We start from the raw sequence: 23,980 nt of genomic DNA, 5'->3' as shown, positions 1-23,980 counted from the left end.
ATGAAGAAGACTCAAGATAAGAAGGAAAGCCTTATTGTATTTGCCCATATTTTTGCTTTCTGTGTTCTTTCTTCCACTCTGATGTTCCAAGATTCCTTCTTTTATCATTTTCTTCCTGTTCAGAGAAATTCCTTTAGCTGTTCTTTTACAGGTAGATTTCTTGGTGATAAATTCTGTTACTTTTTTTTTTTAAATCAGAGAATGTCTTCATTTACCCTTTATTCCAGAAAAATAGTTTCACAGGACATAGGGTTCTGGGTTGAAAGGTTTTCTTTCTTTGAGCACTTGAAAAATACAATCACTCGCTTATGGCCTCCCTGGCTTCAGATGAGAAATCTGCTGTTATTTGAATTGTATTTCCCTTGTAGATACAGTATTGTTTTTCTCTGGCTACCTTTAAGACTTTTTATTTTTCTTCAGTTTTCGGAAGTTTAGTTATGGTCTTGTCACAGACTTGTTTGGGTTTATCCTCTTTGGGTTCATTCATCATTTCAAATCTGTAGATTGATGTCTCTCACCAAATTTAAGTTTTCAGTGCTATTTCTTGGAGTGCTTTTTTCAATCACTTGCTCTTTGTCCTCTCCTTCCAGGACTCCAGTGACATGAATGTTAGATCCTTTTTATTGTCACCAGGTCCTTGAGGCTCTGTTTATTTATTTCAGCCTTTTATTCTTTGTTGTTCAGATTGGATACTTGATCATTTTGTCATCTAGTTCACTGATTCTTTCCTGTCACTTCCATTCTGCTGTCAAGCCGATCCACTGAACTTTTATTTTGGTAGTTTTATTTTTCAGTTTTAAAATTTCTGGTTGGTTCTTCTGTGTATCTTCTAGTTCTTTGCTGAGACTTTCTAGTTCTTTGCTGACGATTTCTAATTTTTTCATTTATTTCAAGCATGTTTGTGTTACTTGTTGGAACATTTTTATGATGACTGCTTTAAAATCTTTGTCAGATAATTCTGACATTTGTCATCTTGATATAGGAATATGTCTGTTATATTTTTTCTTTCAGTTTGAGGTCTTCCTGGTTCTTGGTATGATGAGGAGTTTTCAACTGAAACCTGGATATTTTTCTATTAGTTGGTATTATTGGAATACCAACTAATACGAAATTTCCATCAACGTACATAGTACATTAAGTTCTTTACCAGACATAGCACATTTTAACCGAGCATCCATAAACAATCCCAGTCAATACGGATATTATAGGACCTTAGATCTTTATTTAAGTCTTTCAGTTGTCTTCCTCTCTTGGACACTACCTTATCACTGCCATCATGTCTGGATTCTGGAATCTAGAAGTTCAGATTCCCCACTTGCCTCCATTGACACGTGAGAGGAATTCATCTTGTTACTGCTAGGTAAGGATTAGAATGTTCTTCTCATCCCCCTTTCCCTGGTGACCTCCACTGACACTGTGGCAGGGGCACAGAAGAGCTCATTACCCAGCCAGCAGAGATGAAAGCCCTAGCTCCCTACTTGATCTTCTCTGACACCCTCTTTATGGGAATATTGATATGCTTGGTTGTAGCCTTGCAAGGGTGGAAGTTTAAGCTCCCCATTCGGCCTTTGTTGGCATGGGTACGGGTTGGACCATAGTTTTTGCTGTGGTGCTTGGCTAGAATAGAGTCATTATTGTGGAAGAGTTTTCCTCTCTCTTGCTTGGCTGCCCCTTTTTTGGTCCCATGGCTACAGAGAGCAGGCTTTCACTAGGACTTTCTTTTGTCTGCATCCATTGGCATTTCTGGGTTGCCAGCTTGTTCTGCTCCAAGCCTAGGATATAAGAGGCAAAAAGAACCCAGGGAACTTCCTTCCAGATCATTCCTTGGGCCCTGAAATCCCTGGTACACTGAAATCTCTGGTACACTGGCCTTCTAGTGCTCCACCCTTTCAGAGTCTTTTTTTTTTTTTTTTTGAGACGGAGTTTCACTCTTGCTGCCCAGGCTGGAGTGCAGTGGCACAATCTTGCTTCACTGCAACCTCTGCCTCCCAGGTTCAAGCGATTCTCCTGCCTCAGCCTCCTGAGTAGCTGGGATTACAGGTGCTCTCCACCATGCCTGACTAATTTTTTTAAATTTTTAAAAGATTTTTAGTAGAGACAGCGTTTCATCATGTTGGCCAGGCTGGTCTCAAACTCCTGACCTCAGGTGATCCGCCTGTCTTAGCCCGGCCTCAGAGTCTTTTATATTTCTTTTCTAGGGTGGTTTTTGTTTTATTTTGTTTTGTTTTGGACGGAGTTTTGTTCTGTCGCCCAGGCCAGAGTGCAGTGGCGCAGTCTCAGCCCATTGCAATCCACCTCCCAGGTTCCGGCGATTCTCCTGCCTCAGCTTCCTGAGTAGCTGGGATTACAGGCACCCATCACCACGCCTGCCTCATTTTTGTACTTTTAGTAGAGACAGGGTTTCGCTGTTGGCCAGGCTGGTCTCGAACTCCTGACTCAGGTGATCCACCTGCCTCGGTCTCCCAAAGTGCTGGAATTACAGGCATGAGCCACCACGCCTGTCCTTTTCTAGGGTTTTTAGTTGTTCTTAGTGAGAAAAATAGGAAAAAGTTCTTCTACTCCATTGTCCTGGAAGTGGAAGACCACCTGGGCTTTAAGGGTAATTTTTTTGCACATCAAATGCAACAGTGTTGCCCCTCTTCTCAGCCATGTGAGGATAGTAAGCCTTTGTTTTTGGACCTTTGGAATCAAGATACCTAGTTTCTTTATAAGCCTTTTTTCCTTTCTTTCTTATTGCTTTTACAGTCTTCATGTTTATTCTGCAGTTTCACAATTATGTATTTATGTATAGGTTTATCCTTATTTATTCTTCTCATGGTTCAGAGTTTTTTTTATTTGAACAATCCTTTAATTTTAATTCTATAAAATTATCAGCCATTATTTCTTTAAATATGGTCTCTCTACCCTCATTCTCTTCTTTTTTTAATTTTAAAATTCCTGTTAGACCCATGTTAGGTCTTTTCCTTCAATCCTCCATGTCTCTTGAGTTCTTTTATATGTTCTGTCTTCAGCTCTCAGTACAGCCTACTGAAATCTCCAGGTTTTATTTTGATTCACTAATTCTCTCCTCAGTTTTATCCATTTTACTCTTTAACCTATCCATTGAATAATTAGTTTACAGACAGAGTGCTCTGTCAGCCAAGCTGGGGTGTAGTGGCGTGATCCTAACTCGTTGCAGCCTTGAACCCCTGGACTCAGGTGTGTACCCTCCTCAGCCTCACAAGTAGCTGGGACTACAGGTGTGTGCTACCACACCCAGCTAAGATTTTTATTTTTATTTTTTTTAGGAACAGAATTTCATATGTTGCCAAGGCTGGCCTTGAACTCCTGAGCTCGAGCAGTCCTCCCTCCTTAACCTTCCAAAGTGCTGGTATTACAGTTGTGAGCCAACGCGCTTAGCCTGGAATTTTTTAATGCCAACAAAATTCTAATAGCATTATTTTTAGTTTGATTGCCTGTAACCATGTGAATATCATGAGAGGTTGAATAGGCTTCATCTCTCAGTGGTGATTAACATAGTTCTTAAGAAACAGGTGACAGAGCTAGGCCAAGCATCAGTAAAGGAACACACTCTTGGAGCTTAATTGAGGAGGGAGTGCTTGGTCTGATCTGGAAAAGAGTGTGGAGGTGACACTTTCAAAGGTACAAACAGGGGAGCCAGGAATACAGAGCAGAGCCTTTGAGACCACAGAAGGAGTCAGGCAGCAGTGGGGATTAGCAGTGGTGGGTCAGGAGCAAGGGTAGGGAGTGGACTTAGCAGCTGAGTGAAACGGGGAGGGAGTTGGTGTTCTGGTGCTCCCGAGCTCCTCAGCTCCTAAGCTATGCAGAACTACGTACGGTTCTCTGATAACACAAAAAACAAAGTGAATTAATATGGGTAATATGAAGTTACCGATACTACATCATGCTAATTAACAATTTCCATTTGGAAATCCTTTATTTCCATTTTATAAAAAATAATATCCCAAATTGAATGTATTACTATGTGTAAAGAAGAAATTATTCAGTTTGTCATTGAATCAGACAAATTTCACACTTGAAGTGCTGACCTAAACTTGGCTTATGCCGCTAACAAATTACAGATGAGGGAAAAGAAGCAAGACCACATAAATCTGCAAGTGCAGACAAAACTTATTTTTTTCCTCCTTTTCCCTTTTCCCCTGCTTTTTAAAAAGAAGAAAGAAGTAGACTCTTCAAAGTCTACCAGGCTTACTCTTTTGTACAGAAAACACTTGAAATTTCTAAACTAAGTTTGCTGCCAACTGAATATGCATATTTCTTTGAATAGTGGCTAGCAGAGGGACAAGTTTTATTCATTCCAACAGTAGTTTTCAAACTTTCAGCTTGCAAAGTAATTATTCAGAGAGCACAGTTTGGAAAACCGCTGAGTTAACATGTCAGCCAAATATCTAAAATCCTTAAATGTGAGAAGGTAAGTCAACACGTATATTGTCATTTCACAAGATACTCAGTTACCTCTTTTTCCTGTTGTATTAACAACTAAGATACTAAATTTTATGATCATGATCTAAGAAGAAATTCACAGCACCATTTTGAAGTTATTTTCACAGTCTCTTTTTATCTTTCAGATTTTTTGTTTAAGTTCTTGGTTATTGGAAATGCAGGAACTGGCAAATCTTGCTTACTTCATCAGTTTATTGAAAAAAAATGTAAGTGTCATCAAATGGTCATTCTCCCATGCATGTCTTCTGAGAGCCCTCTCTTGCTCAGAGTTGTTTACAGTAAAACTTAAACTCTTTTCAGAGGAGAAAAGTAATAGTTTGAAAGTATGTTAAAGGGTTATGTTACTAAACTTTGGGTGATGTGATTTTTTATTAAGTTAGCATTTCAGTTTAACAATGGTTCAATATATGGTTATTTATACTGTACATTTTCCAAATGCTGAGAGATCTTATAGTGATATTGAAGATAGCAAAGGGGTTCTCTGGCGGGAATCCCATTTCCTGACAGAGCGGCCAGAGAAACTCTAGGCATACATTTTGGATAAAATAACAACATTTGGTCTTCATAGTGGGCTTGTATTGTAGTTAAGGCAGTTGCTGTCATCAATTCTGTTTTATAGGCCAGGAACAGACCTCTTGACCACACAGCCCATCTTAACATCAACCTTCACTGTTTTGGTAAGGGAGGTTGAATTTTTTATTTCAAACTATGTGAGACCTTGGAAAGCTGTAGAAGACTGTAGGTTTGAAAGGCCCTTAAAATAAAAAAAAGTTTTTATCATAATGGAAAGAATTGTGGAGAAAGACCTGTCTAATTAGTGGCAGGTGGGTGAAGGCTCAAAAACAGAATGTCTTTTTTAATTAAGTGTATCTTAAGAAAGTATACGTGAGACACTGTAGGTGGTGGGTAAAAAGGAGAAAGAGCCAGTATGGGGTGGCTTGGCAGAAAGCTTTGAAGAATAATAAAATCCTAGAAATTTACTCTGCTACTTCCATTTTCATCAACCAAGAGCTTGTTGGAGCCTGTTTGTTTAATGACATGGACCCAGTGTGGCTTAGTCACAGAACCGGTCCTTACTGAACTTAACAAGTATTCATTCACTGCATAGTTTATTTACATGTTGCCAAGACTTTGCATGGTATAGTCTTAGAAAAGAATACCCAGAGGGTACTGGGCCAGGTACTCAGCTTATGTAATCATTCTCTCCTCCTCAGAGAATTCCCCTGCATGGTCCTCCCCACAGCTCCTCACAACAGTGATGAACGGAACGTCTCTCTTTGTAACCAGGATGCCCCTGGCCTTTAGCTATTGTTTTTTGAAGGATTTTACTCTGCATTTTTCCTGGTAGTTTACTCCTAATGGAATTTCCATACTAGTTCTATACTGTTTGGGCATGAAACAGACGAGCATAATCACTGTAACCATTTATCCACCCTCTGCCCTGTGAATAATAAATCCCTGGAAAAATTAAATTTTGTTCTGCAATTACAAAATACAAACTAGCCAATGGACTGGATAGCCATGATACTCAATTTTAGCTTATCTGTTCATCATCACTGAAATGTTCTTTCGTAGGCAGTGTATTCCCACTGGGTTTAGCAAAATACTTACTTTGCCTCTCTCCTGCCCATTCAAGTAGTACTAATTTCTCCAACAAATTCATCCCAAATCATTTCTATAGAACACTACAATGAATGAAAACTCAAACACCTGTAGATTGCGTAGGGTTTTGTTTTGGGCTTTGTTGGAGGGTGTTTATTCTTTGGTTCAGTTTTTTTCCTCCTTTTCCCTTTTCCCCTGCTTTTCCTTCCATTCACTGTTACTTCTTTAGAATATTTAATACAGTAGTTGAAACTGTCTCCACCTCATTACTTCCTGAGTTCCAGACCTGTCACTGGGCATTACGCCCTTCAGAATGGTACCCTGGTACGTCAGCAGTCGCCATCTGTGAGCATCTTCACAGTGCACAATTGCATGTGGTTCAGGTATGGCAGGGCTACCTTCAGGTATAGGTTTTTAAATGTATGATTTGTTTAGGGGTTTTGAGAAAAACTTTTATGTCTGTTGGAGAATAGGGGCTATGTGTATTATCTTTTAAACTAAATGCATCTTCTCAGTGGAATGTTGGAGAAATGAATGGCTAGAGCAATGTCCATTCCTCATTGATGTAACTCTTGGTTTTAGTGTCACTTGTTTAAATTGATAAGCCTGTTAATGTTCTAAAATTAAATGTGCTGTTCTTGTTTTTCTTTTTTAGTCAAAGATGACTCAAATCATACAATAGGAGTGGAATTTGGTTCAAAGATAATAAATGTTGGTGGTAAATATGTAAAGTTACAAATATGGGATACAGCAGGACAAGAACGATTCAGGTAGCTTTTCTCTAACTTAATGAAAATATTTGAAAATTTGATTTGAAATACTTGATGATATTCTCTCAATATGTAAGGTCTCACCCCCTCCCCAACACACCGCTTCCTTGTCCTAATCTCAGAAACTTCATTTTTGGAAACTTTGATTGACAAGACAGCTAAAATTCAGGTTAGCTCTCTGCAGCATGGATTACTAAAGAATACAGGAGGATTTCCAGGCAACTGCATTATCATTCGGAGGCTGACCCGTTCTCAGGAGGATGTGACAACTGTGTATTGTACAGTATGTTTCTAGATTCACATCAAAGCACAAGCTTGTTTTTTTCTGTGTTCCTTTTTTAAAGAACTTTTTAAAACCTCTTGTGAGGGTTTGTTTTGTTTTACATTAACTAGAGCATGTTCTGATGTTTGATACACACTCCACAAAATATTCTGTCCACACTTCTATTACAATAGAGTCATAATTGAGGCTCAGAATGACTTCAGTCACTGCAAATGAGGTTACATGTTTAGTATTCTGTAACTACTAAAGCAAGAAAATAGATTAATATTTTAGTTGTGGTTTTTGCACAGATGCACAGTCAGAACAGATAGTTTTATAATTCAGTGAAATCCACCCCATTTGTAAACATTTCACTTAAAGTTGAGTATATATCTTATATTAAATCATTGAAGTTTGGCCGGGCACAGTGGCTCATGCCTGTAATCCCAGCACTTTGGGAGGCCAAGGTAGACTTCCTCACCTGAGATTAGGAGTTCAAGACCAGCCTGGCCAACATGGTGTAACCCCTTCTCTACTAAAAATAAAAATAATTAGCCGAGCATGGTGGCAGGTACCTGTAATCCCAGCTACTCTGGAGGCTGAGGCAGGAAAATCGCTTGAACCCGGGAGGTGGAGGTTGCAGTGAGCTGAGATAATGCCATTGTAGTCCAGCCTGGGCAACAAGAACAAAACTCCGTCTCAAAAATTAATTAAGTAATTGAAGTTCAATAATTGCTTCAAAAATGCCATAACCACCTTTAATCACCATCATTTTCTGGAAGCAATGATTAAACATGGTGGATTCAATTAGACATGTATGCCTTTTCCTTCTCAGAACCCCACTGAAATATCTATTAAGTAACTGAAATTGAATTAACTCAAAAAGGCCAAGATTGAGAGAGTGCACAATTATGGTTGAGAGATTTCCAAAAAAAAATTCTTAAAGATAGGAAGTAGATGGTGCTCTGACAGCAGAAGGAGCTCTGCCTTAAGCGCTGTAATGGGGGAAGCCATTTCCTCCTCCAGAGTCCCAGAAAAGGTCAGCATTTGGAAGCATCAGGTTCTACAGGAGGTAGACCTTACAGAGGTTCATGTTTACACACGAAATAAGAGGTTCAGTCTTTTACGTTGAAATGGAGTCTAGACTCAAGGTCATAAGGCCTACCTGAGGGCACGGGGTCAGGCCTGAAAAGAGGGAAATTAAGTGAAAGTGAAAGCTTCTGGCCCCCAACCGCACCCCCCCTGCCCGCAACCTCTTTCCTGGTCACTAGCAGCCAGGTGTGTATGTCCCACATAGGAGAAAGGAGCCTTCTCTGCAGAAGAATGAATAGTCGGAAAGGAAAGCCTTAAAGGTACTGCGTTTTGCTTTCCCGGTGAAACAGCCCAATCTCTATCCAGTCATCTGACAGTGAAACCCTCCAAGCCCACCCGCTTCACCCACACATAAAGAGCTGCTTTTAGACTTTTTCATTCCTTGCTCTTAATGATCAGGCAGAAATTTGAAGAAAGTTTCTATAGCAAAAGAGAGAGCTCAAAGGAAAGAAGCTGGAACTTTCAGGGAATAAGAAAATTGGCCGGGCGTGGTGGCTCAAGCCTGTAATCCCAGCACTTTGGGAGGCCGAGGCGGGCGGATCGCAAGGTCAGGAGGTCGAGACCATCCTGGCTAACACAGTGAAACCCCGTCTCCACTTAAAAAATACAAAAAATTAGCCGGGCGAGATGGCGGCGCCTGTAGTCCCAGCTACTCGGGAGGCTGAGGCAGGAGAATGGCTTGGACCCGGGAGGCGGAGCTTGCAGTGAGCTGAGATCCGGCCACTGCACTCCAGCCCGGGCGACAGAGCGAGACTCTGTCTCAAAAAAAAAAAAAAAGAAAATCACACTAAAACCACAGTATCCTCAGAAAGAAGAGCAGAGATTGCATTGAAGTATGTAATAGAAACAAAGTCATACTTAAAAAGAGCAATCAGAGTAATAAGTAAACTCATGGTGAAAAATGGGAGAGGTGACGTAAAGAGTCATCCAGAATTAATCCAGAAGATGCAATGCCTGACTATTAGGAGTTCCAGAAGAGAGAAGAGCAGAGGAAACAGTAGAAAATGTTTCACTGAAGGAATGAGGTTCCAGATTAATTGGCCCACCTAAAATCAAACATAGTAAGGAAAAAGTCCAGACCAGAGCATGTCGTGTGAAATTTCAGAACACCAGAGATGAAGTAAAGGAGACCAAAAAGGTTCCAAGAGGGAAGAAGCAGCCACATATAAAGTGTGAGAAATGGAATTGCTTCGAACCCTGCCACAGCAACATTGGAGGCTAAAAGAAATGGAAGTATTGCCTTCAAAACTCAGGGTGAAATAATTCTTCAACCTAAAATTCTAAACTTAGCCAAACTGTAACTGTGCGAGTAAAGGCTGAATACCAACAGATGTGCAAGAATGAGGAGGAAGCCAAGATTATCTTTCTTAGAGACTTCTTAGAAATGTACTTTCTTAGGAAGTTTAGGAGGACATACTTCACCAGGACAAGGGCATGAACTGAGAAAGAGGAAAATGAAGCCAGCAGGAAGATCCAGCTCAGAATGGCACAGGTCTAGAGGGACGGTGAGGGAAGACGAAGACGGCAGTCAGTATGTGATGGCACTGTCCTTCCAGGAGGACCAGGAGAACAAGTGAGGAGTCTGTAAGTGAGCTCACGACTCTTGTCAGAGCGGGGAAGAAACAGCTCTGAAATTCACAGTTTCCTAAACCTTTTGTAGAAATGAGAAGAAGGAAACTGTAAGATCCATGAGTGTAAGGGTTTTTGAGTTTTGTTTGTTCCCCCTGTGCCCAGAATAGTGTCTGGCACATAGGGGTGCGGTATGTGCTCTTGTAATGACTTAAAGGAAACCCGGTTACCAGAAAGAGAACTCACCTTGCTTGTGGAGAGTAGGGCTCCCATAGAGGAGTGAGGCAGGAGATCCCTGTATTTAATTTAGAGACTTTTCATAACATTTCACTTGAAAACTATCCACATGTATTATGTTGGTTAAAATGACTTTTGTAAGAAAATTGAACACCTCAGAGTAGTACTCTTAAATGTGTAAATTTGTATACTTGAATAATTTGTATAAGAAACCATTTGTCAAAAGACAGTGTTGTAAAATAAATCTGAAAGTAAAATTTTAAGAAGTAGATGTGATATAGCTTATCTTGAAGAGAACTGTTAGTTCCCTCTTCCTCTAGAAGCCAGGTGCCTGCTGAGCAAGAATAGAAAGGCGCTGCCTCTTAATAGACATGGAGAAGCAAGGCCTTTCCCCCTGCCCTAGGAGGCTGTAGGGGGGAAGCAAACAGTCCACTCTGCACCTGTACCTGCCGCCAGTCCTTAAAGCGTGTGCCTCTCTTGGTAACGGTCTCAAGGCAGAGAGGAAAAGCTTCAAGCTACATGAAGAGTTTGAAGCTTCCTAAGGGCTAAAAAGAGCATTTAAAAGTAGCTCTTCTTTTCCAAGTAGCAAAGTAATAATTAGTAATTTTGTTTGTTTGTTGCAAGCTCCACGGTTTCCTTGTTCTCCAAGGATAGGCACTGTTCATTTCTGTGGTGTCTTTTTTTTTTTTTTTTCCTGACATCAAGTCTATGGGGTTTTTCTTCACACCAGGCAGTCGGATTCTCTGACACCAGCTGGGTGTCCAATACTTCAATTCACTTCTGACACTACCCAGAGTTAATGGAGACCCTCCAGGCTAAGGGCTTAGTCTCCTAGACTGCCACCCCGACTTCAGATGCCAGTCACCACTTTAGTGCCCAGGATTCCCGCACTTCTTGGCCAACTGCAGATCTGACAGTTCCCACGCCCTCCATCCCTCACATCCCTGTCAAGTTGGAGAATTCTTTAGAATGATTCACACAACTCAGGAAAAACGTTTTTCCTGGCATTTACTGGTTTGTTAGATAGGTGTCAATTCAGGCATAGCCCAGTGGAGGAGGTGCTCAGGAGGACACGGTATGGGGATGGGCCACCCTCCCAGCACCTCCATGCCATCACCAGCCCAGGAACTCTCTGAACACCATCATTTTGGTTTTTTTGTGGGTTTTTTTTTTTTTACATAGGCATGATTGGTTAAAACATTGTCCATTGATGAGTGACTCAATCTCCATGCAGCTCCTCTTTCCTCCCCAGAGGGCTGAGGCGAGGCTAGAAGTTCCAGCACTCTCCTCACACGGCGAGGGCTCCCACGGCCACAGCCCCCATCCCAAGGTTCTCTAGCCTGCTCCTCTTCCCACAGTTACCTCCTTGGCTTACAAAAGATACCTTTATCATTAAGGAAATCACAGGGGTTTGGGCCTCTGTGCCAGGAACCTGGGATGAAAACCAAATATGTTTTTTTAAAACTAGGCCACAGTTAAGTTCTGGAAATGTCTAGCTAGCAGTTGTCCAGGCCCTGTGCTAGGGACCGGGGTCCTCTGGTGAGTGAGACAGCAGAGCCCTGCCCTGTGGAGGGAAGGCAGCAGCCAACACAGAGACAGAGACAGAGCATCCCACCAAGTGGGATGGTGCCACCCAGGAGACAACACACTGAGATAGACAGAGGGGGTCCACTGGATGGGGGTGCTTGGGGAACGTTGCCGAGGAGATAGTGTTAATGAGACCCAAGGGACAAGGAAAGCCAGCGGTGTGACAAGCCCAGATGGGAGTGGCAGGGGCTGGGAGCAGGGAAGAGAATGGGGCCAAAGGGCCAGGTACAGTGAGGGGTATGTCCTGTCGTGGGCCTTGATGAGTTGGGCTGCTCTGAAGAATGGACTGTGGGCCACACGTGGCAGCAGGGACAGCAGTGTGGGCAGACACAGGATCTGTTTAGGAGACTGGACTAGACAGGCGGAGTGAATGTGAAAGTGGACAGGAGTTGAGGATGAACGTGGAGCTGATTTGCTTTAGAAACAGGGTGGATAGTGATGCCTCTTCCTAGGCCAGGATGGGCCTGGAGGGTGGAACCAAAAAGAGTTCTGCTGTGCAAATGTTAAGTTTGACATGTTTATCAGGCAGTCTCATGGAGATACGGAGGCAGCACTTGGATCTGAGCTGGATACAAAATTTGAGTCGAATGTTAAGAGAGCCCAGGACCCAGCTCTGGGGAATTGCAATCCCAGCAGGGCAGATTCGGAAGAATGACCAGACAGAGAAGTGGCTGGTGCACGGGAGGAAGACTAGCAGAGTGCAGGGCGCAGAGGCTGCGCGAGTGAGTGAGCTTCGGGTGCACAGAGGGTGGGGATCTTGACAGGCTTTTGGGGAGTAGCAGAGAGAGACACCAGGTTGGAGGTGAAGAGGAGGAAGCTGCAGGTAAAGACAGCTCTTTCAGAAAGTTGGATGTGGGGCCAGGCGTGGTGGCTCACGCCTGTAATCCCAGCACTTTTGAAGGCAGAGGTGGGTGGATCATCTGAGGTCAGGAGTTCAAGACCAGCCTGGCTAACATGGTGAAATCCCGTGGTGGCGGGTGCCTGTAATCCCAGCTACTCGGGAGACTGAGGCAGGAGAATTGCTTGAACCTGGGAGGTGAAGTTGCAGTGAGCTGAGATCGCACCATTGCGCTATAGCCTGGGTAACGAGCGAAACTCTGTCTCAAGAAAACAGAGTTGGATATGGAGAAGAGCAGACAGTGGGACAGTAGCTGAAAAGATTGTGCAGCATATTTCTGTTTTGTGTTTTAAGATGGGTGGTACCAGAGCCAATTTATTTTGTTTTGCTAATAGGAAAATCCTGAACTCCTGGCTTTTTTTTTTTTTTTTTTTTTTCTGTTGCCCAGGCTGGAGCGCAGTGGCATGATCATAGCTCATCATCACCTCGAACTCTTGGGCTCAAGCAGTCCTCCTGCCTCAGCTTCGGGATTATAGGTGTGCACTGCCATGCCTGGCTAATTTTTTATAGAGACAGGGTCTCTCGTCTTACCCAGGCTGGTCTCGAACTCCTGGCCTCAAGCAGTCCTCCCTCCTGGGCCTCCTAAAGTGCTGGGATTATAGGTGTCAGTCCACTAATGGGAAAAATCTAGCAAAGAGGGAGAGATTGACAATGTAAGGGAAAATGTGTGACCGAAAGACGCCTTCAACGAAAGACGCCTTCTTGAATGTGAGAGTGGATATGACATGCTGGCACACTCAGTTTCCCCATGGTAATGGGGCAGGGATGCAGATGGATGCAGGGCCATGGTGACTATGGATTCCACCGCCCCAAGAGGTGGCGAGAACTGGAAGAGATGGAGAGAGTTGTGCTAGGGAGTGGGGTAGATGAGGAGCCCACAGAGAAGCGAGTGGATTGCTGAGCCCCTTAGTGCCCATCTAAGGGGTGGTGCTGGCTTCCGCCTGCAGACAGCTCACCCTGCTAGGAGTTCTCAAAGGAGACATCCATCAGAGAGCTGCATCTGCTTTGAAGGAGTCTCCTACTTCGCAGTGATGTGATTTCAGGCAGAGTAACCCCTCTCACGTATGTTCAGGTGTCTGAATCATTTCTCTTTTAAACCGGCGTCTGTCCCTGTGCCATGGTTTACAGAGCAAGCGTGGGTTTTTTTTTTTCATGGGAAGGTGGGATACGGTAAAGGGTCTCAATTGGTTGAAAGTAAAACCAGTGTAATTCTTCCAGGTCCGTGACGAGAAGTTATTACCGAGGCGCGGCTGGGGCTCTCCTCGTCTATGATATCACCAGGTAATGCCAGCTCCCCGTGGTGAAGGAGGCTGCTCAGTGCCCTGCAGCCCAAAGGCTGGTCTTGGCAAGGTGCCTTCCGTGCAGTGTGTGCTTTGTGTGTCCAGGGACGGTGGTGTGGCTGGCATCCAGGAAGCCCCTTAGCCCTTCCATCTGGGGTCTCAGAGGTCTTTGAACAAGCCCCTACCACTGCTTTCCCATGCAGAGAAATGTGTTTGTAAGGTTTTAGGTAGATGAAGCAATCTATCTTATTGCATTACGTTTCTTGACATGATGCTTGGACACTTTCCTTCAGGTTCACAAAGCTTTATGTACGGTAAGTTATTAGAAGTGAGTTGAGAGAGGGCAAGGATACAGACGCTGGGCTGAGATTGCTTGGTTCAAATCCCAGTTGCAGTCACTAGCTGGGTGACCCTCTCAGGCCAGCTGCTTCAGCTGCCTGGGCCTTAGTTTCCTTGTCTGTAAGATGGAGGTAGTAATAATCCCATGATCCTCAGGAGGTCATTGGTAGATTTAAATTAGTTAATGTGAAGCACTTAGATAGTAGCTGTTTGTGACATGTGGCAATTTAACTGAAATAAAAAATTCTGTTCCTCGATTGCACTGGCCACATTTCAGGTCCTTAGTAGCTACACATGGCTGGTGACTACCATATCAGAACAGATTATAGAACATTCCTATCCATGAAGAAATCCCATTCGACAGCGCTGATCTGAGTAGCACTATCTCAGAAACATGTCATCTAAACGGCATCACCTGGGAGCCCTTTCTGGGCAGGAACCTGTCCAGTGAGCGGCTGTCGGTCAGCCGCTTCCCTCTTCCAATCTGTGTCCCTGGAGACAGGCATTCTGAGAGGAAGCAGGCAGTTTCTGGCCCAGCCCTTCCTGCACTTGCCCCAGCAGTGAAAGGCTCTGCCTGCTAAAGTGTGAAGTCATCAGTCAGGCTCGCAAAGTGCCATGAGAAGAACTCGGTCTTTAGACACATGAGGACCAAAAATAGTAAGTCTGAGAGTCGGTTCTGGAGCCAGACAGAGCTGGTCAAGTCCTGGCTTTGCCACTGGCTGCTGTATGTCCTAGGGCAACGTAATTAATCTCTCTGGGCCTTGGATTTCTCAGGGAAAAGGAGAATAATGGCAGTCTGTGTCATGGAATCCTTATAAAGAATCAATGTGATAAAGTCTTGTAAAACAAAGTGCTGGCACATGGCAAGGATTCATTAAGTGGCAGCAGTTAGCTATGAAATCTTGCCTACCAGAGTCTAGTACCTTGCACATGCTAAGAGCTCAGTAGATGTCAAATGAATGAAGGAATGTCTCTTTCCTTTTGCCCCATGACTGGGCAAACAAAAAATGACAAAATATCTGACTTACTGTCTCATTTTACCAGAAACAAAACGAAACAAACTCTGTGGTATATATTTAGTATATACCACACACAACTCCTGGTGATATATTTAGTATATTACCACAGAACTCTGGTATATATTTGGTGCATTCACGTTGTCTGAGTTACCTTAAAGGTGTTGGTGCCATTACCCTGAAATGTTGAAAAGTGGTATGAGTAGTGAGAATGACTGGAAAGAGTTGCTAGTTTTATAAAATACATGTATTATTTTCACAATCTTATATTACGCAGCCGAGAAACCTACAATGCGCTTACTAATTGGTTAACAGATGCCCGAATGCTAGCGAGTCAGAACATTGTGATCATCCTTTGTGGAAACAAGAAGGACCTGGATGCGGATCGTGAAGTTACCTTCTTAGAAGCCTCCAGATTTGCTCAAGAAAATGGCAAGTGACCTTTTGCTTCTTACTGTTTGTCAAATGGCATCTTCGAGGATAAAAGCATTTCTTTGAATTTAAAACATATATTGGAATTTTGAGATTAAACTAGATTTAGGAAATGTGGAATTTCCAATTGTTTTTACTATAAATTAGACCGGTTTAGCATATTTTTAGTATATTGCATTCTGCCTGCAGACGTTACTATAATGATAAAAGCAAATGTAGTAACATTATGTAATGACTTCTCAGTCTAAGGTCTTTTAATATTAGAGATCTTGGGCTAAAGTGAAATTTATAACAATAATCTTTAAAGATTCATTATTAAAGACTCAAATGATGTCATTATTTTTTAATGTATTTTGAAGGAAATTTGGTGAAGTATTAGCCCAAATAGAAAGGGAAGCAGAAGAAATACCTGGCTTATTGGCTTCATTTGCTAAACTTAAGTCATTTGGTTATAGGTGACTTTGAAACTGTTTTGAATTTCCATACATGAAAATGCCACATAAAATTAATGGTTGCTTTATTAATGGATAAGAGAATGATTTTTTTAAAATTCAGACATTTTAAATAACTTTAATTTTAGAACCAAAGACTATAATATGCTAATATCAATATTTGATTGGACTCTAAGATTCCAAATTATATTGTAACTTTACTAGTTTCTTGCTAAGAAAATAAACATGAGAGAAATCCATACGCCATCATGACAGTTTTTAAAAAGCTGTTTAGAAATCAGAAATTTGGAATGTTAACAAAGATGAAAAGGAATTTAGATGTCATCTACACTCATTTTTACAAGTGAGGATACAAGAGGCTAGAGAGGCTGTGGTTTGCTGAGAGAGCAAGCAGAACAGGCCTTTCTGCTGAGATGAACAGCCACTCTAGTGGGTAGAAAGAATATTAATTCCTATACGCTCTCTTCGTGGGCTGTATGACAAACTGCAGTATAGTCCCCTAAAAAGTATAAACACTTGTAGGTCATATTTGTGGTGACACTCAGATTGTTTGAAGGAGGACATTGCAACTTTGCCTGAAATCAGTGGCAGGGCCATTTTGGCGAGCCAGCTCCTTCTTGATGGGTGGTCACTCAGCTGGGGAAGCCTGGTTGCTCGCTCAGGCCTTTCACCAGGTGAAGGGCTAGCACAGGATTCCAGTGACTTTTCAGTCCGGTGCTAAAATTCTTCTAACATTTAAAAAACACATAACGACATATGTTGGTTTTATACTGACAGAAATATATGGTTTTAGGTTATAAATGATATTTTGTCTGCTTTTCTAAGAGAATGCTGTACAGACTTTTAGTAAGTGAAAAGTATGATCATCTTCTAAATATGACTTTATTTTGTTTGATGTCCATTTTAGAGCTGATGTTTTTGGAAACAAGTGCACTAACAGGGGAGAATGTAGAAGAGGCTTTTGTACAGTGTGCAAGAAAAATACTTAACAAAATTGAATCAGGTAAAAGCCTTTCCATTAGTCAACTTTTCTTCTGCATATTTTACACTCTAGCTCAGTAGATCACCTTTTAATTAATAGTTTCAGGAGTGGTTTAATAAAGACTATTCTCTCTGTACCTGCCAACCTAAAATCATCACATATGGGTTCAAAGGTCATGTTCTCCTGGCTGAGGTGAAAGCCCCTCCTTATCAGGATGGTTTCCATGGTGATGAAAGTGGATGGGCACACCAACTCAGCTGTGGAGGAGTAGTCAAGGTTTCAGAGAGTGTTTGCATTTAGAATTATAGTATTTCTTGGGTCCTTCACTAAAAGGAGGAAGAATAGGCCTTTGTCCACTCTGTCAACAGCATGCTAATTCTGTTGGGCCAGTGGTCATGTGTAAGGGAGTTACAGGTACATGGTGTAGTGTTGATCTTTGCAGATCGGGCATCATGGAGCTATGGAGTCCAGAGTAATTTTATTTCTGAAGCTCACTGAGCATGCCTCAATTATAAAATGCCTCATTTTTGTGTTTGTTGCTTCAGTTAAAATAATTCAAAATAATCCTAATGTAGGCAGCTGACAAAATACTATGTAATTGTCATTTACTAAAGTAACTATATATGGGCATCACTTTTAATTGATTCATTCAAACATCTGAGTGCCTATTCTTTGTCAGATGCTGGGATACAAAAATGAATAAATCACACCCCTTGTCCCCCGAGAAACTGTCTTTCGTGGGAGACAGTCAGAGGATAATTACAATATCACGAGGCTGATGTGGTAATTGAGGGATGCACAGGCTCAGGGTAACATGAAGAAGGGGACCTGCCACAGCCAGAGGATAGAGGAGGTGTCAGGGAGGGCTTCCAGGAGAAGGTGTTAGATGAGCTCAGGCTTTCAGAATATAAGGAAGAGTGAGCCAGCAAAGGGAGTGAGGAAGATAGAATAGCAGGAGAAAAGGTTGAAGAAAGGCAGGAACCAGCCAGTCCTCATCAAGGATCTAGAACTTTATCTTGTAGATTACCAATTCTCAACCCTAGATAAGCACTAGAGTCACTGAGATGCATTAAAAGTTCTAATCCCAGGCTCTGCCTCTGGAGATGCTGAATTAATTGGGCTGAAGTATGGTCGAGGCATCAGCGTTTTTAAATGTTCACTCATGCGGTTCTAATGTTCATCCAAGATTGAGAACCACTGCTGTAGGTGGTGGGTTGTCAGCAGGTGGGTGATGTGATCAGGTTGTGACTTGAGATAAGTCATGTATGTAGGGAGTTATGTTGAAAACAGACTGAAGAGACGACAGGATTGGAGGCCAGGATACCAATTATAAGGCATTTTTGAGTAATCCTAGTAAGAAATGACTGATTAATGCTTTAACAAGGATATGGAAGCAGAGATGGAGAGAGAGAGATGGATCTAAGATATATTTAGGCAGTAGCATCTTATGACTCATATGCCCAATAGTGGAACAGGACAACTGGTTCTTAGGTGGGACAGGGTGAGGAGGAGGGGCCAGCAGGGGAGGAGGAACCAAGGATGACTCACAGCTGTCACACTGGGGTCTCTAGACAGAGATGCGGTGGAGCCAGAGGAGAAGCAGGGAGTGTGAGGAAATAAAGATGGCTCTGTTGCGAATATGCAGCCTTTGTGGTAACACTGGGACATACACATGGAGCTTGGGGAAGAGTTCTTGGCTGGCAGTATAAATTTGGGAACCATCAATATATAGGAACAGCTAAAACTGTGGAAGCAATGTGATCATCCAGAGAACAGTGTTTAAGGAGAGCAGTGATCAGCAGAACCCTGGAGATGAAGGATGAGCAGGGGAAGAGGAATCTACAAAAAAGATGAAAAAGGAAATGGTCAGAAATGTGTGAAGAAAATCAAGGGAATGTGGGTGTCCCTTAAGCCCTAATTATAAGTAAATCAAAGGAGTGTTCATTATGTACTGTAAATAGTAACAGAGGGAAGCCTCATAAGCTAAGACTGAGCTGAAAAACATACATTGGGATGGGGAATAGAAAGTCAGTGATCAATTTGATCAAGAACAGTTTCAGCAGAATTATGAAGGTAGAAGATGGCTGGCCATCCATCAGGAAGAAGTAGGAGGTGAGCAAGCTGAGTGTCCACTCCTCTCCTGAGGAAGCGCAGGCTGGCCCTATAGGGTGCAAAGGGTTAATTTAAAGTCGGGGGTGTGGGTGATGGGAGAAATTGCAGCATGTTTAAATGCCCAGGGGGAACGGAGAGAAGAATGGGCAAGGAGAGGCCAGGGAAGAAGGAGGGTGCTGGGTGAAGGAGGAGGGAGGAGAGTCGGGCCCAGTTGGAAGTGCTGGGTTTCAACAGAAGTGGACACGTACACAAAATACAAAAATCCTTTTGTATTTTTTTTTATCAGAAAGAAAAAAAAATTACTAAGCTTGGTACAAAGACCAAGACTCTGTAACATAAATCATTACAGTTGGCTTGCTGTTGAGTATTACTAAGCTCAGCATGAGGTTGTATTTACATGACCTTGCTATTTTAATGTTGTATCCCTGAATACATCAGATAGAGCAACTCATATACAGTCTTCAAGGTGTGTTTCTTTCTGAGATCATCAAAATCATAAGTACCTCTAGGTGAAAACAAAATAAGAGTATAAATTAGGATTCTTCAGCAGTACTTTTTATTTTTTTTAATGGGTAACAAAAACCATTGTTTTCTTCCCTTTTTTTATATAAAATATATCATATGATAGACTACCACGCCTTGCTTTTTTACTTACTATTATATAACCTATAAATCATGACAAATCGGCGTATAGTTCCCGTATATACATATACCTAATATACATATATATAACCCATAATATCATACATAATGTGTGTGTGTAATACATAACATGGGTTGAGTATCCCTAATCCAAAATGTTCCGAAATCTGAAACTTTTTAATTGCCAACATTGCCACTGAAAGGAAATGCTCATTGGAGCACTTCAAATTTCAGATTTTCAGATTAGGGATGCTGAACTAGTAAGTATAATGGAAATATTTCAAAATCTGAAAAAATCCAAAATACTTCTGGTTTCAAGTATTTTGGATAAGGACCGCTCAACCTATATTTCACGTATGTGTTACCATAATTTATGTAGCCAGTGTACTTTGGACATCTGGGTTGTTGCCAGTATTTTGCTATTATAAATAATGTTACAGTAAATAATTTTATATATATATATATTTTTTTTTTTTACATGTGCATGAGTCTGTGTGTCAGACAAATGCCCAGAAGTGGAATTGCTGGGTCAGAGAACATAAGCATTTGGGATCTTGGTGTAGAGGCGGTCACATTTTCTCCTAGTGATGGGCTTATTTCACTAAAGCCATGCTCACAGCTTGTAGTATCATCATACTTGGACTTTTGGCCCATCCGATAAGTGAAAAATTGTATCTTTGTAATTTAATTTTAAATTATTTTATACAAATAATATATTCACATAATTTGAAATTCAAGAAGTATAAAAGAGTATGCCGTGAAAAGTCCAGCTCTTACTACCCCCTCCTGTCCCTGGCCATCTAGAACTCTGAATCAGCCGTTCCTTATGTATCGTGCTAGAGATGTTTTGTGCCGGTGCAAGCAAACATGTATATTGTTTTTTCCTCTTTATTCAGAATGGTGGGATATATACACAGTGTTCCGTACTTTGCTTTTTTTTTTTTTTTAATCTATTTTTGGGATCTCAGAAACATAAAACTTTTTTTTAAAGAAGACTCGCTTGGTCCTTAGGTGAGCTGGACCCAGAAAGAATGGGCTCGGGTATTCAGTACGGAGATGCCGCCTTGAGACAGCTGAGGTCACCGCGGCGCGCACAGGCCCCGAATGCTCAGGAGTGTGGTTGTTAGGAGCCATGGGAGCGCACACAGGTGGGTTTGGACACCTCACTGCCCTGAGTTCCTGACAAGCTGAAGTGCAGAGGCCTGTTAAAGCTTTGGGAAGCTGCAGTATGAAAAAGAGAGGATCCCAGCCGGGTGCAGTGGCTCTAATTCCAGCACTCTGGGAGGCTGAGGTGGGCCAATCACTTTAGTTCAGCAGTTCGAGACCAGCCTAGGCATCATGGTGAAACACCATCTCTACAAAATACAAAAAATCAGCCAGGCATAGTGGCATGCACCTGTAGTCCCAGCTGCTCATGAAACTTAGGAGAATTGCTTGAGCCTGGGAGGCAGAGGTTGCAGTAAGCCAAGATCGCATCACTGCACTCCAGCCTGGGTGATAAAGTGAGACTGTCTCAGAAAAAAAAAAAAAAGAGAGAAGGAGAATATCCCATAATTTAAAGTTGGATGTTCTAACTGAAATAATTTACACCCTATAGGAAATTCTCATGTTCTTGTTCAGAAAGAAAGGAAGGGCAGGTGGTGGTTGACGGGAGAGGGTGAGATATCCTGATTCCTTATGTCAGTGAGGAGCCTTTCCTGGATTGATTGAGGTCTAAATGAATGTGCCTTTTGCTAAAACAGGAGACCCATTTATGAAATTGACAAATGTCTCCCTTTAACTTTTTAAAGCTTCTTCTTTTTTCCCATTTACCACAGTGGACGTTTTATTTATAGTCGACATCATGTAGTAGACACAGACAAGTATTGAAAGTCGAGATAATTACAAATTCTCTTTTAGGCTTTAAGCTGTATTTACTTTTGCATTTATAATTGTGCAGATTTTGACATTGTTCTTATTACTTTTTAGGTGTTCATACAGTGGCATTTGGGACACAATTGTTGGAACCTGAAGAATCTGAAGTTTTTTTACCACCATCCTTTTCTACTCTGTATGGAAGTAGATCTTTATGGAGAAAAGAGAATTTGGGGTGTTCTGCAAGCTGGTCAAAGTGGCACAGCAAATCATATAAATTGAATTAAATGGACAACACCGTTAGATGTGTATGTAAAAATTTTCTGTTTCATATTTTCCCTTTCACTTTTGATTTAAAACATGCTATAAACATGCTATAAACATGCTATGTACTGTATGTCCTGTAGCCCAGTGCGACTCCGCAGCATGGAATCTGATGTATGATATGATAGAATGTGGCACTAAATGCAGTTTCAGATTTTATTTTTTTTAATCATATGAACTAAAATTGTCAGTTGTGAGGTGTGCTCTTCTCATCATGTTGGTTATATTGCACAGTTGGTTATATTTATGACCTGATATTCAAAGACTCTGGCATTGATAGCCAGTGTGTTTCTTATTTAATTCTGTTTACTACATTCTACATGGTGTTTACGTGATCCACACTTGAAATACTAGATCAGTAGACATTCACTAACATACCAAAAAAAATAAAATGAAAAATGGAGTTTTTCCGTGAACTTTATACTGTCCAGCTCTGTTGATTTTAAAGCCTCTTCATCCAGGTCAGTTCAGGAAGTATATCTGGAGTACCTGCTCTGTTTTAGGCTATGAGACTAGCACTAAGGATTCTGGTACCTTTACCCAAACCTACTGGGCTACTAATACTTCTCTCAGCGGTGGATAAAATACAATAGACCATGTAAGCTGGGGCCGTTCATCCATTTCCAGTTTGCTGGTCTGTCTGGTCTCCCTGCTAGAAAACACATTGTTTGTACTGTGCTTTTTCTGGAATTCAGTAGAATGGCATCACTGCCTGTTTTTCATATCTTTTGTTTCCTGTTCATTTTAAGGAAACCTGCTAAATCCAGTTAATATTAAAAGGACACCACTCATTAAGAAATTTCTTTATGGCTTCTGCTGAATACTTAAATGCCTTACTACAGTTATCAAGTTGACATGTTTTTAATTCATATAAGGTATATTGGGTATATTGAAGTATATATTGTATTACAAAGACTTGTTCTTATATTTTAAAATGTCAGTGCAAAAAATATATGGTGGAATCTTTCTTTAAAGTTGAAATACAGTATTATTTAAGTCTGAAAGGTTAAAAAGCTTGCTTCACCTTATATATGTTCTTCCACTGTGACTTTTTAGTTGAAGACTAGTAAATTAACTTTTAGTTAGAAGATGCCTACTGCTTTTGTTGTTTATTTTAATCAGCAGAGCACAGAGACACACAAAAACTCTGGGAAGTAACTAGGATAAAAATATCAGTATGTATCTGTTTTAGATATTTTGAGTTTTGCTTTTTTTATGCCTTGAATATTTTATTTCAAAAAGTATCTGAAGCAAATTCTCAGACTGAACTACTTCTTAGACCTCACTGTAAGAATGTTTTATTCAATGTCTCATTTATGATAGATTTGCAAGCTGCTCATTTTGAACAGCTTTTGCATGGGATAGGAGCATGTCTATTCTAACACATCAGCTTATTCAAAAGCAAGAATTTTAAAAATAAGATAAATGTAAAGTTGTTTTATAAACGATCCTGTTAATTAAACTACAGACACCATATATCCTTCTGCATCCTTTGACCAATAAAAGTTGCTGGAGAACCAAACCATGGTGGTTCTTAATCAGGCTTTGCCTTTAGGGAGAATGAGGAGGGGAGATAAGTCGGTATTGTTCAGGCTAGTAATAAATGTTATGTTTCTATTTCCCGCAACTCATTAAGTTTTCAGGAAGCTCTTAATTTAGATTTCTAGGAAAGTAATTATTCAGTCTTCCTAGAAAAAGATTATAAAGACCATTTAAACTGGAGATCGTAATTTATTCTTTTACAGTCCAGCATTTAAGTAAAAATGAGAACATCACAATTTGGGAATCTGTAATGGTTTTGTTGAAAACATTACTTGTGGCTTGAATAAGAATTGCTGAATTCAAGAACATTGATTCCTAGCAGATCAATAATAGTATTTAAAGAATCTGATGCTAAAATTAGAAACCTAAATGATCTGTAATTTGTACTGTGACACAGCAGATGATGTTTCCTTATTTTCTGTCATCTTTTATGTTTTGGAGAGGCAAATTAGAGGTGCTTTAAAAAAAACCGTGAATTTTTAATGTTTTGTGGTGCCATTTGTGAAGCACTTCTTTCCTGATCC

General features: G+C 41.2%; 2 protein-coding genes across 4 annotated transcripts in view; both read left to right on the top strand.

Annotated features, from left to right (window-relative positions):
• The window catches only part of RAB4A (RAB4A, member RAS oncogene family), a 34,327-nt gene extending 10,891 nt beyond the window's left edge, over positions 1–23,436 (top strand). Inside the window, exons 2-8 of one of the 3 annotated variants that reach the window (XM_017885601.1) lie at positions 4,590–4,670; positions 6,722–6,836; positions 13,700–13,762; positions 15,394–15,548; positions 16,908–17,003; positions 20,748–20,884; positions 21,705–23,436. In XM_017885601.1, the coding sequence (XP_017741090.1) occupies positions 4,590–4,670; positions 6,722–6,836; positions 13,700–13,762; positions 15,394–15,548; positions 16,908–17,003; positions 20,748–20,863 (626 nt within the window). In that variant the 3' untranslated portion in view covers positions 20,864–20,884; positions 21,705–23,436. The remainder of the gene's footprint in view (positions 1–4,589; positions 4,671–6,721; positions 6,837–13,699; positions 13,763–15,393; positions 15,549–16,907; positions 17,004–20,747; positions 20,885–21,704) is intronic. The other 2 variants (XM_017885602.1, XM_017885603.1) reach the window with 2 other exon arrangements.
• On the top strand, positions 23,033–23,436 carry LOC108537853 (protein SPHAR; the record flags this gene model as incomplete). Its single annotated transcript, XM_017885604.1, has 1 exon — positions 23,033–23,436. A coding segment is annotated over one exon (264 nt), but the record flags the coding sequence as incomplete, so codon positions are not given.
• Positions 23,437–23,980: the final 544 nt, after the last annotated feature.

This window comes from Rhinopithecus bieti, unplaced genomic scaffold, assembly GCF_001698545.2.
Source record: "Rhinopithecus bieti isolate Rb0 unplaced genomic scaffold, ASM169854v2 scaffold_14839, whole genome shotgun sequence".
NCBI lineage: Eukaryota > Metazoa > Chordata > Mammalia > Primates > Cercopithecidae > Rhinopithecus > Rhinopithecus bieti.
The sequence above is the reverse complement of the archived record's forward strand: the minus strand, read 5'-3'. Positions and strand labels throughout refer to the sequence as shown.